This window comes from Brassica rapa, chromosome A05, assembly GCF_000309985.2.
Source record: "Brassica rapa cultivar Chiifu-401-42 chromosome A05, CAAS_Brap_v3.01, whole genome shotgun sequence".
Lineage (NCBI taxonomy): Eukaryota > Viridiplantae > Streptophyta > Magnoliopsida > Brassicales > Brassicaceae > Brassica > Brassica rapa.
In genome coordinates, this window is record NC_024799.2 from 4,520,346 (window position 1) to 4,532,328 (window position 11,983).

At 34.4% G+C, this 11,983-nt stretch overlaps 3 protein-coding genes and 1 non-coding gene across 5 annotated transcripts; 2 read left to right on the forward strand and 2 right to left on the reverse strand.

The window, feature by feature from the left end:
* The first annotated feature begins 107 nt into the window (after positions 1–107).
* On the forward strand, positions 108–2,838 carry LOC103867269 (sulfite exporter TauE/SafE family protein 4). Of its 2 annotated transcripts, none has more exons than XM_009145322.3 (9): positions 108–440; positions 674–833; positions 958–1,220; positions 1,292–1,343; positions 1,411–1,466; positions 1,556–1,642; positions 1,740–1,790; positions 1,954–2,287; positions 2,381–2,838. In XM_009145322.3, exons 1-9 carry the CDS (start codon positions 279–281, stop codon positions 2,602–2,604), a joined length of 1,389 nt encoding a protein of 462 aa, XP_009143570.1. In that variant the 5' UTR covers positions 108–278; the 3' UTR covers positions 2,605–2,838. The 2 variants fall into 2 exon arrangements, with proteins under 2 accessions (XP_009143570.1, XP_009143571.1); XM_009145323.3 differs by having other exon boundaries at positions 198–440; positions 671–833; positions 2,381–2,830.
* Positions 2,839–4,716: 1,878 nt separating this feature from the next.
* Positions 4,717–6,145, forward strand: LOC103867272 (60S ribosomal protein L24-1). The gene is made up of 5 exons (XM_009145325.3): positions 4,717–4,879; positions 5,259–5,334; positions 5,408–5,509; positions 5,597–5,745; positions 5,832–6,145. The coding sequence occupies exons 1-5, from the start codon at positions 4,869–4,871 to the stop codon at positions 5,980–5,982; spliced, it is 489 nt and encodes a 162-aa protein (XP_009143573.1). The 5' UTR covers positions 4,717–4,868; the 3' UTR covers positions 5,983–6,145.
* LOC103867270 (homeobox-leucine zipper protein ATHB-22) lies at positions 6,018–7,530 on the reverse strand. Its single transcript, XM_009145324.3, has 3 exons — positions 7,011–7,530; positions 6,509–6,873; positions 6,018–6,437 (listed from the first exon to the last, which is right to left on the reverse strand). The coding sequence occupies exons 1-3, from the start codon at positions 7,108–7,110 to the stop codon at positions 6,339–6,341; spliced, it is 564 nt and encodes a 187-aa protein (XP_009143572.1). The 5' UTR covers positions 7,111–7,530; the 3' UTR covers positions 6,018–6,338.
* Positions 7,531–11,815: 4,285 nt separating this feature from the next.
* TRNAR-UCU lies at positions 11,816–11,888 on the reverse strand. Its single transcript has one exon. It is a non-coding gene; the product is annotated as a tRNA-Arg (tRNA).
* Between the last annotated feature and the right edge of the window lie 95 nt (positions 11,889–11,983).

Sequence of the window (11,983 nt, forward strand, 5' to 3'; positions counted from 1 at the left end):
AACCAAATTTCGAAAAAACCACATACAACCTTCCACGTGTAAGGCTTATACAAAAGATAGTATCGCTACAACATACGCAAGAGCATAGTTGATTATAAAACTCTCTCTATCTCTCGTCTTAACCTCTCATACTCTGCCTTTTATAAGCCGCTTCTCCTCTGCTTCACCACCACCAGATACAAAACCACCAAAAAATCATTTTTCTCTCCAAATTTTCATTTTCATTTAGCGTTTTCCGACAGAACACAACGAGTTTGACGGTTATCTAGGGTTTAAAGATGGGATTGTCGTTGAAAAGAGGCACCGGAGGGTTCCTCGTATACCTCCTCGTGGGTTTCTCCGTCGCCGTATTCTCGGTTTCTTACGTCGGAGATACAAACCCTAATCCTCATCTCTCCTCCTCCTCCTCTCCGCTCTCTGCCACCGAGAAAGTCTGGCCGGTAAATAAAGTTTTCATCCTTTTTTTTATCTTCTCAACATCTGAATATTCGTCGTGTTATTAAATTTTAATGACGTTGTGAGGACCATAACAGCTAACCCATTTTGAATAAAACAGATACGTGTTGTTTATTACAATAAACGGGAACGTGTTCTGTTTTGTTACGTACGGTACACTCAAAAAAGCATAGAAGAAGAATCTATAATAACTTTTTGACTTTTTGTGAAAAAGTAGGATTTGAAGTTTAGCTGGAGGCTTGTGGTGGCTACTCTCATAGGGTTTCTAGGATCTGCGTGTGGGACCGTTGGTGGCGTTGGAGGCGGTGGAATATTCGTTCCTATGCTCACTCTCATTCTAGGGTTCGATACAAAATCTGCAGCTGCGATCTCTAAATGTAAGAGAGAGTTTTTATTAAATGATAATGTTACATTTGTTAATGTAAGAGATTATAATGATATATCATTAATAATAGGTTTAGTTAATGTTGATGTTGTGTCATGTGTGTGTGTGTGATAAAGGTATGATAATGGGGGCATCAGCGTCATCGGTTTGGTACAATGTGAGAGTACGTCATCCGACAAAGGAAGTACCGATCTTGGACTATGATCTTGCGCTCCTCTTTCAACCTATGCTTCTTCTGGGAATCACTGTTGGTGTTTCTCTGAGTGTTGTATTCCCTTACTGGCTCATCACCGTTCTCATCATCATTCTATTCGTTGGTACTTCTTCGAGATCTTTTTTTAAAGGGATTGAGATGTGGAAGGAGGAGACTTTGTTGAAGGTATTATAGGTCTCGTTTTCTTGTTTCTATGTGGGATGATCACTGACTGTGTTTATGTGTGTTTAAAACAGAATGAAATAGCCAAACAGCACCAAGGCTCCACGGTTAACTCCAGGGGAGAACGTAAGTAAAGCCTCACACTTATGATTCTGATTACAACACATTATCTCTAACTTTCTTTTTTGTGCAGTTTTGATAGACACAGAGTATGAGCCTCTTTATCCAAGAGAAGAGAAGTCAGAACTGGTAAGCATGATATTAGCTACTTAATGTTGCTTCAAGACTAGTATAAAAGATTCAAGAACTAATCACGTTTTTTTTTGTTTTGCTTACAGGAAATAATAAGGTCTAACCTCAAGTGGAAACGGCTTCTGCTTTTAGTCACTCTGTGGTCTGCTTTCTTGCTCATCCAAGTTATCAAGGCAAGTCATCTCCTTCTTGTTTTAGCTTTTTGGTTATTCAATATTGATGTTGATGAGTTCTGATTAGTCTAACTCTCTCTGGATTGTAACACAACAGAATGAAATCAAGGTTTGCAGCACAATCTATTGGGTGCTTTTCATCTTACAGGTAACATATTATGTTCCTTTTTGTAACACCCGTCTCATACTCTCTCGAGAACAGCGTGCTACTTACGCTTAAATATCGAATCAAGTCGTTACACCTTTATCCTCAGGCATTTAGCTAGATCTCCAAATTTTTTGAACCATGTTTTCGGTTTTTTTTTTTTTAGTTCCCTGTGGCTTTGGGGGTGTATGGGTTTGAAGCAGTGAGATTGTATAGAGAGAACAAGAAGAGGCTAAGAAGTGGAAACACTGAATCAATCTGTGAGGCTACAATAGAGTGGACTCCTTTGAGTCTTATCTTCTGTGCTCTATGTGGACTCGTTGGAGGAGTTGTAGGTGGTCTCCTTGGTTCCGGTGGTGGGTTTGTTCTCGGTCCGTTGCTTCTTGAGATTGGAGTCATTCCACAGGTTGCTAGCGCGACAGCTACATTTGTGATGATGTTTTCGTCGTCCTTATCAGTAGTTGAGTTCTATCTCCTCAAGAGGTTCCCAATCCCATACGGTAAGATCTCTTTATAATCACACAAACATGAGGAAAACGTTTAGAATAAGGGAAAAACAAAGGAAACTGATGGGTTTCTTTTTACATTTGCAGCATTGTACTTGATGTCGGTATCGATCCTTGCCGGTTTTTGGGGACAGTTCTTTATAAGAAAGCTCGTTGCCATCCTCAGAAGAGCTTCCATCATCGTCTTTGTCCTCTCAGGAGTCATATGTGCCAGTGCTCTCACAATGGGAGTGATTGGGATAGAGAATAGCATTAAGATGATACATAACCATGAGTTCATGGGATTCTTAGGATTCTGCAGCAGTCAGTGAATCATCCTCAATTTGTTTGAAGAATATTTGAACAAAAAAATTTAAAGTGTTTTCTTTTGATTTATTGGATAATTTCGGTTGTCCAACATTATCATTGTTTTAAGTTATGAAATTAGATTGTACTGTTGAGTGGGGTTTGCTTGTAACCCAAGTCATTTGTGTTCTCTGTTCTTGGCCAATGCATCAGTTAGACCATCTTCAGAAAAATAAAAGATTATTTATCAAACTTGAAAGTGTTAACATTTTCTTTTTTTTTCTACCAAACGTTGTATTATTGCATATTTGGATGCTTGCCAGAAAGACAAAAAGGCTCTCAAGTCTCACATGTGCAATGAAAGTAGAGCAAGAAAACAGAACATGATTTGGTTGTTTCCCAATCGGAGAAGGCAACAGATTTGGACTCTTGGTAAGGTTGTTGACACTTGATGTTTGGCATCATCTTCACACAGTTGACTGAGAAAAAGACATTTTAAAACAAATCTCATCCTCACCACATGATTTCTGTGTGATTTCAAACGTTTTGGCTGAAGAAATCTCTGCACTTTGCATATCCAGAGTACGGCCACAATAATTGTTGTGGTTCCAGCATTTTTTTTTGGCCAACTACCACACGAATCAGAGAGATTTTGCAGTAGATTGATGATGCATACTCTTTTGGTCCAAACACCACATGGATATTATATTATGTTGATCTTTGATTTTCTTTTCCTAATTTAAGTCTACTGTTGTGATATTGCGAGCTAGTAGTTCGTAGTTAAACGTCTATTTCAAAAAACAAGAAAATAATGGAATTGAGATCCCTCATCCCTGGCCCAACCAACCCTCTTAAGAATTTGATTCTATTAGACAAAATGTAGGATGCCTACTTTTTTCTTCTTGTTAAAACCTAATTAATACTACCGATTAGTACTGGAGAAATAATTGAGTTGCTAGTTGTTCAGTATCTATTATAGCTGGGATAGTTTTAAAGTTGATATAAAAACATCTATACTATTAAAACCGGATCTTATTGTCCTTTTTACCTTAGTCTACTCTTTTCTTTACTAATATTGTATGTTTTATTAAGGGCAATCAAGTAATATTAATAACACATCTATATTGGGTCGTTTTTTTTTATCCAGCCCACATCAGATTTCTCTTGGGCCATTTGGACCGATTAAGAAATCATATCCAATTCTCACTTTTTTTTTTCTTTAGGCCATTGAGTCCAAATTCAAATATTTTTTTTCAACTATTCTTAATTATTATTTTTTTCTTTTCTTAATATAATTTAAGCATTCATAAAAAAATTAAATTTTTTCATTGAAAAGTATAAATCTTTATTAAAAGTATATAAGTTTTTTTTAAAAAATATTAACCACATAATGAAATTAATTTATCAGAGTTATATCAACTTAATTCATTAAAAAAATAAAATTAAAATTGTAAAATATAAATAGCCATTTAAAATGAAATACGATAAATAAAGATAAAATCTTTAAGTCTTTTATAAAATAAAACATAAATATATTAAAATATAATATTTATTTAATATTTGTCAATTGAAAAAAAAAAGCGCCGGTCAAAATCTAGTTGATGGGATCAAGTTTGAACACAAACTTGAGATATGTTGTTATCTTCTTATCCACTTCTTTTGAAATATCGTGTATTAGAATTTAGAAAATAGATACCATATAAATCTCTGGTTAATTGTGGTTTACTTTGGTTATTGTATTTTGGTTTAGTCTCACTTGCATACCACATTCACATTGTATTAGGGCATCTCCATCCCTACTCCATTTTTTTCTCTAAAATGGAGTAAAAGTGATTATAGAGTAAAGAATGCTCCAACCCAACCTCATATCTCACTTCATAATGAAGTTTATGGAGTAATCTATTTTTTGTTTGTTCATCACTCCATTATAGAGTGGGAAATGGAGTAGGATTAGAGCAATTTTACTCCATATTCACTTTTACTCTATTTTGGAGAAAAAAATGGTGTTTTACGTTGGAGATGCTCTTAGAGCATCATTATCCCACATACTCATTTAGGGGTTCTTAATCTTTTTTAAATCGAATTTTGGATCCAGGAGGCCAGCAAATGTTCTTAAGTGGGCTTGACCGTACTAAAGACCTTATAATATGGGCTAAAATTGGTCTAAGAAGCCCATTAAAAAAACTAGGGTTCAGACAAACTCATCTGCTTAAATACAAATCGTTTATCTTAAAACCTAGACTTTTAGGGCTTCCAGTGTAAAAAAAAAGTTTCAGCCGGCGGCGGAGCCATGGTTCTCAAGTAATCATTCTCATCTCTCTCTCTATGTTTTTTCGTACTGCTCAGCTCATGATGCTTACATTGTTGTTAATGATCTCTGCTTCAGTGATAGTTTTCGTTTAATTATTCTGCTAGTGTATGGTCAAAATGGTCTGCAAGTTGACTTTTTTCTGTACGTGACATGGTTAGTGTTCGGTAATAACTAGACCTAGTCGTGTCTCTTTGTTTGCACTCATTGCCCTTATGATCCAATGTGATTTCATGACATAGTATTACTTCGGACATTTGTCAAAATGAAATAGCTTTATGTGTGTTCTGTTTTTTTGTTTGATTTTTATTGAGACATGTTAAATTGACATTCCTAAGCTCTTTGATTATGTTTTTTTTTGTGACGTTTTAGGACTGAGCTTTGCCGATTCAGTGGCCACAAGATTTACCCAGGCAGGGGTATCAGATTCATCAGATCTGACTCTCAGGTTATTTTCTTACTTCATCTGTTTTGCTCAATGTGTCTTTATATTGATTATTATCCTCATGATTTCATCTCAGGTGTTTTTGTTCATCAACTCTAAATGTAAGCATTATTTTCACAATAAGTTGAAGCCTTCCAAGCTTGCATGGACCACTATGTACCGTAAACAGCACAAGAAGGTTACACCAAACTCTTATTCTTGATTCTTTTTTTTTAAATATAGTTTTAGTTCTGTGTAATTGATACTAATTTTTTGCATCTTATAGGATGCTGCTCAAGAGGCTGTGAAGAAGAGGAGACGTGCAACCAAGAAGCCTTACTCAAGGTCCATCGTTGGTGCTACTTTGGAAGTCATTCAGAAGAAGCGAGCAGAGAAGCCTGAAGTTCGTGATGCAGCCAGAGAAGCTGCCCTACGGTTAGTTTTCTTTGGAAGCTGTATCAATCTTTTGAATACTGTAAAGTGTGATTTGATTCAAATTGAGTTTTTGATGATTGTTGCAGTGACATTAAGGAGAGAATCAAGAAGACCAAGGACGAGAAGAAGGCAAAGAAGGCCGAGTTTGCTTCCAAGCAACAAAAAATCAAGGCCAATATCCCCAAGACTGCTGCACCCAAGGCTGCTAAATTGGGTGGTGGTGGTGGCAGACGTTGAATAGATTAGCCCTCATTCATCTCTCTGCTCTTATCTTTTTTTTAATTGTTTCTGACTTTTGTTTTGTTACAAGTTTTTATTATAGTCTTGCACCCCTATCTGATATATTGTACTCAAAAAAGATTTTTATGCAGATTATGAATTTTTTTTGTTTGTTTACTTATCCCATTTTATTTGAATCTTAACTATGTGGAAGACATTGCTGATCAGTCCATGGCTTGTCTATTGCTTTAATGTTCTTCAATAGCAATGTCTTGCGTGTGAACGAACATAAAACACTATTTTCTTGAAAGCAACTTTAATTAAAACAGGATCTGACATCGTACCAAAGCAACAATTATGGATTCTATTGAGATCTAGTTGAGTTGGAACTGAGCTGATAAAGCATTTCCCCACGTTTGCTGCTTGTTGTTGCTTGCACCATTCTCTCTTATCATCGCCTTCAGTTGCATAAGCTGTTTAAACAAGTGAAAAAAGTAAGTCAAGTAAATGCCACTTGAGATAATAAGATAAACTAATAACGTACCTCTTCTTGTAGCAACTTCTTTTCTTGACATATAACATCAAACTCTTGCCTTAATGATTTGTAGAGATGCTCGAGTTGTTTGTTCTTCCACCTGGCTTTCCTGTTCTGGAACCAAACCGCAATCTGTCTAGGTTGCAGCCCGAGTTCTTTGGACAGCTTCATCTTCCTGTCCGGGTCAAGCTTCATCTCCTCTTGGAAACTTATCTCTAGTAACTTCAGCTGCTCGTTAGTCATCTTCTTCTTCTTCGTTTCATATCCATTGTTGGTGTTGCTTGCTTCTCCATAACTGCTCTCCACCATTGCTGGAGGGGCTGCATAGTAATGTTCATGAAGAGGTCGACCTCCTTGTGTCTCCAAAATTGTACCTGAAGAAAACAAAATATTTGTTTTCTTGGATTTGATTCCGGAGTGTACTATAGCTTTCTATATGGTTAAGATAGTGATAACTATTGCACATTGAGTTCATGAATTAAGTACCAAGCACACACATTAGTTTCTTTACCTGAAACATTGTTAAAGCTATGGAAAGGATAGATGAAGTTGGAAGAAGATTGGCCATTGATGAAGGGGCTGGTCCAGCATTCCATATTGTCTTCTTCCATTTTCCTTTTTTTTTTCTTTTGCCTATTTCTGCATACAACAATGTGTTCCAAGAGACAACGTTTTAGCCAAGCAAAGAAATGAGTAACTTATGGTTTGATCTGGAACTTGGAGTGTAGGTTGTGTATATTTATGGACATGTTACTACATGTATTTGCGTAAGTAAATATTGTTGAAAAGCCCCCTAGGTCTTCTGATTTTAACCTCTTGTAGTTAATTGAGTCACTGTTGAGTGTTGACTGTTGAGTGTTGAATGTTAAGTAAAGAGATAGATCAAATATGCTAAGTAATGAATGGTTTCCTACTTTCTCCATTTAGGCTTTAACACACAAAAAAACATAGGATTCAACTAATGGCAGTAAGTACATGTTAGGAAACAAAAGTGTGGTTAGTGTTAGTGTAGATGACAGAGCCATACAACATATATAGTTATCAATATTTGATTGACATTTTGGGTGATAAAACAGTTTTTTGGATATATTTTATGGGCCAACGAGTAATTCTAAATATTTTAAATTTAATGAAAAATTAAGAAACCAAAATCGCAATATTTGATTGACATTTTGGGTGATAAAATCGCATGTATATTACATTGGTTAGTAGACGGTAAAAAAAAAACTAAAAGTTATGCCTAAAATCAAAAGGTTTTAATATGTGTTAATATATCTATTAATTATTTCAATAATGATATAAAAGTTTTTTTTTTTTTGGTAAGCTACATGTTGTTAGAATTTTCACATGATATCTTTCACAAAAGATGCTAAAAATGTGTTTCTCTGCGTGTGCATGTCTCTTCCCTAACAAAACATGAGAAAAAAATATGCCAACTGAATCGTACTGAAACAATTGCAGATTTTAAGATAATAGCTAAAGGGGTATTGGTGTTCAGAAAAAAAAGAAGCTAAAGGGGTATTATTGGATTGAATCGATGACTTTAATTAAGTTAAAACTCTATCAAATTAAAACTCTATATTTTATAACCTTCAGTTTTGGCGACGTTTATAAGAATGTGTTTGGATTACAAACAAAAACTAACACTTGTGTTTCATATACGTGTATGGTAAATCACATAGAAAAAGTGAGTATTCAAAGCCTTTTAAAAAGTAGAAAAAAGTGAGTATTTTATAAATCTGTAAATAAGTTGACCAAAAAATTGTAAATAAGTAATTGGTGATCAATAGTTAGTGTCGATATAATGTCGACAAAATAGTTAATGTGAATATTAGTATATGAAAAATTAAAGAAGTAAGTGAGTTGAGAAAAGGAACAGTTTCATATAGAGGGAAAATAGATGAAAAGAGAATGGTCCAGATTCTACTTTTGAACACATGTCTATCACTCTCTCTACCTTAATCAATCTCTAAATCGGACCTGACAAATACCAATTCAAACTCCTACTCTCAATCAATATACATAGCCTCCCAGTTTCATCTCTTTATATGTATTTGTGTAAGTGGCCCCCTATAGTCTTTTATTTAACACTGTGAAGCTGCAGGAGTGCTACTACTCAAAACAGAAAGATCAGAGCTGAGAAAGGTCCAATTCTATTACTGACAGAAATTCGGAGCACAGTTCACTAGGTTGTGAAAATAGTATCATCGATCTACGAGTTTTGTGTAATGTTGAAATATCTGATCTGGTGTTAAATTAGAAACTGATGCAACGTGTTTTTATTTTCAAATGTCTTTATTAAACTAATTAATCTTTGTGAGCGACTGGAATGTTGTCGAGCTGGTCCAGCTTGAAAAACTCAAGTTGTTGATTGGTATAAATGGCCCTTTGATAAATACTTAGGCGCTTGATTTGAAAACAGGCCGAGAACTTTTGAACATGCAATATATGTAACTAAATTATGCTCATGACTCATGAGATTATTGTTCTGTAGACTCAATATTGATATATCTTTTTTTTCAAAGCTAGAGGAAGTAGATGGCATTTTAATACTCTCTCGCTCTCTATTTCCCGTATTCATATAGATAAATGTAGCTTATCTGAACCTATGCGCACCTCTTGAAAGACTAGATCAGAAGACTAAGATGTTTTTGATAGAAAAGGTCATGACTTATTTTCCCAGCCCTTGCAGTATTATTAGGGAGCTCATCGATATTCATGCTGAAAAGAGTTTTTACTAGATCAGAGAAATAATTTCAGCAGTTTAACGTTCTTTGAACGAATTATACGATGACAAACTAGAACCAAACTCGTAGGTTTGTGGTTAAATCGCCAAATGCCGAAAGCAAACAATTTTCTTATAGCATCTTCGACCCATTGATATTTTTGATTCTAAATGCTACAATAAAAGAATGTATTTGAATTCATGTTTATTTTTCTCTCCTAAAATTTAAATTGATATTGTTATGTATTTAAAAGCAAATATTATTCATCTATTATAGATTCATAGTTTTTATTTTATTTTATAATAGTCTTTAAGCTTTTAGCTTTTAATAACTATAACTAAAATAAATACTTAGTTGAGAAATATAAATGCTTTATACAAAATAGAGACATAATTTTTTTGTTTACATAATATATAATGTCTACTTTGTTTTATTATTTTTGTATAATGTACCTTTATATAATAAATATAGTTTAAATAATATTATAATTCTATGAATATGTTAAGTAAGTATGGGATAATTTTCAAATTTCACAACTGGAAGGTACAACAACAACAACAACAACTGGAAGGTACGTAGTACGTAATTGTATTTATACATCGGTGAGAAACATATTTCTGTTTTAGAGTTCTTCTATTAGAGAAAAGGAGAATAGAGGAAGAGATGGTCTTACCACTATATTAACAGTTATCATGATCGTTACGAGAGTTTATATTGTTGGATCAAGCTAGAAATTAAAGCACTAAAACAAACCACTAACACTATATGGCATTGTCAAATGTGAAAACTTAATTCTTTATTAGCTTATCCGGACAAAATCAGAATTTAAAGACATGAAACTATAATGTCAATCCAACATTGAATTCCATATGGATTTGGGGTGTATAAAGGCTTAAATAAAAACAAATGTAGATTCATGAAATGGTAAACCCTATTGAATTGTTAATCTTTTTTTAATTTTTACACAAGTAGTTATATATTATATTGAACAATTTTACCAAAAAAATTATATTGAACAAAAGAGTAACACGGCTGATTACATAGATGAGGCGAGCTAAGCTATTGAATTATTAATGTAAAAAGATTTTTTCAAAAAAAAAAATCTATTGGATTCAATATGTTGCAGTTCCTTTGGGATTGGAGAACTTGGTCACGATCTAATTAATTGAGCTAGAAAAAGGTAATAAATAGAGTGAGTAAATGGTAAAAACCATAATGATAAATGTAAACCCTATAGCTATATAGAACGGAAGCTCAATAGAGAGAGAAAGAGTAATGCGCGTGTGTGTCTCTGTGTCATAGGTGAAGATTTTAGTCTAAAGCAGAAGCACATTTCATTTCTTTGTAGCTCGACTTTCTCTGCTAGTTACACCGATAAAACTCCATGTTCGTTTTTGATCAAAAAAAAAAAAACTCCATGTTCGTTAAAAACCAAAACCAACGGTCAATGGTTTTTGAAATATATATATACTTGCTAAATAGAAGAGAACATTGTGAAATCTGTAAGTTTCTTTTAACATGTACTTGAGACTGCCAAGTGCCAAACCGGTGAAGACATAGTCTGACTTTCCTTCCTTTTGCCATTATTACCTTTTTGGTAATTTAAGTCGAAATTGTCATTGTCTCCATTCTCCAATATCCATGGTGAAAAATAATCAAAACAAGCATTCAATAGGATAATAACATTCGAGTAACAAGAATACACGTTGTGTAACAATTAATACTAATGGTCCCTTTCAGAGAAAAGAAATGGTCCTTGCCATTGAACAAGAGTACAAGACCCGTGTAGTCTTTCAGGTTAGACAAGTCAAACCCAATCTATTTCAGTTTTCAAGCTTCTCACAACTTGTACTAGTAGTATTTATTTAGGCATATTACCCATTACATTTTGTATCTCCTTAGTTGTGTCCTTTCAGTATCATGTTATGTAGGACAAATGAGAGTGTTGAATAATGATTTATTTCACATCACTTTCTTGGATTAGAAACACCTTGAATCTTGAACCAAACGGAGTATGAAGTAAAAACAACAAACTCGATCTAATTTACAATGCTATTTACTATAACCTAATTCACGAACCAAATCAAGATGACAAACAGTTTCTACCTTCCAAGTATATATCGTATATGCAAAAAGTGTTGATGTACATCTCCTTCTTCCACCATCCCGTCTACTATACACCAAATCTGCTGTGGTTTGCTACAACATGGAACCTGCCAAAGCCGAGAGGAATAAAAAAACAGCATCGAAACTTTGACAGATGCAAAAGCAAACACCGGTTCTTTTATGTTTTTTTTTTAAAACTTCGGTTCTTTTATGTTTTCAAGTTCAAAACATTACGGTAACCATCAATCAAAGCTGAGAGGGACCACTAATTAAACTAATAACACTACTCATGCAAGCTTTCAAGAATTGTTCTGAAACAGCATTCCTCAAAGATTCAAGAAGCTGGCAAAATCTGATAATCAAGAACCAACACGACAAAATGTTGCTAAAATCTTGACCGTGATGCTGAAGAGCCATAGCGATTGAGAGAAAGTGTGCATGTGTGCAGGATGGTGAGAAGGAGAAAACAAAATGAAAATAATAACACGCCCGGTGGGACTCGAACCCACAATCGTTTGATTAGAAGTCAAACGCCTTATCCATTAGGCCACGGGCGCACTTGTTCTTTAGAGTGGGTATAGGTATTACAAACGTTTATTTGGAGAGTATAAGCCTCCATTGATGCTAGCAAAATGCAAAACAAGACATTATG

Bases quoted from the DNA above. Each gene is read 5' to 3' on its own strand.
- LOC103867269 (XM_009145322.3), top strand. From the start codon at position 279: ATGGGATTGTCGTTGAAAAGAGGCACCGGAGGGTTCCTCGTATACCTC. The intron at 441-673 runs GTAAATAAAGTT...GTGAAAAAGTAG, and splicing joins CCACCGAGAAAGTCTGGCCG to GATTTGAAGTTTAGCTGGAG. The intron at 1,344-1,410 runs GTAAGTAAAGCC...TTTTTTGTGCAG, and splicing joins GGTTAACTCCAGGGGAGAAC to TTTTGATAGACACAGAGTAT.
- LOC103867272 (XM_009145325.3), top strand. The intron at 5,335-5,407 runs GTTATTTTCTTA...ATTTCATCTCAG, and splicing joins TCATCAGATCTGACTCTCAG to GTGTTTTTGTTCATCAACTC. The intron at 5,746-5,831 runs GTTAGTTTTCTT...TGATTGTTGCAG, and splicing joins GCCAGAGAAGCTGCCCTACG to TGACATTAAGGAGAGAATCA.
- LOC103867270 (XM_009145324.3), bottom strand. From the start codon at position 7,110: ATGGAAGAAGACAATATGGAATGCTGGACCAGCCCCTTCATCAATGGC. The intron at 6,874-7,010 runs GTAAAGAAACTA...TGTTTTCTTCAG, and splicing joins TAGCTTTAACAATGTTTCAG to GTACAATTTTGGAGACACAA. The intron at 6,438-6,508 runs GTACGTTATTAG...TTGTTTAAACAG, and splicing joins AGAAGTTGCTACAAGAAGAG to CTTATGCAACTGAAGGCGAT.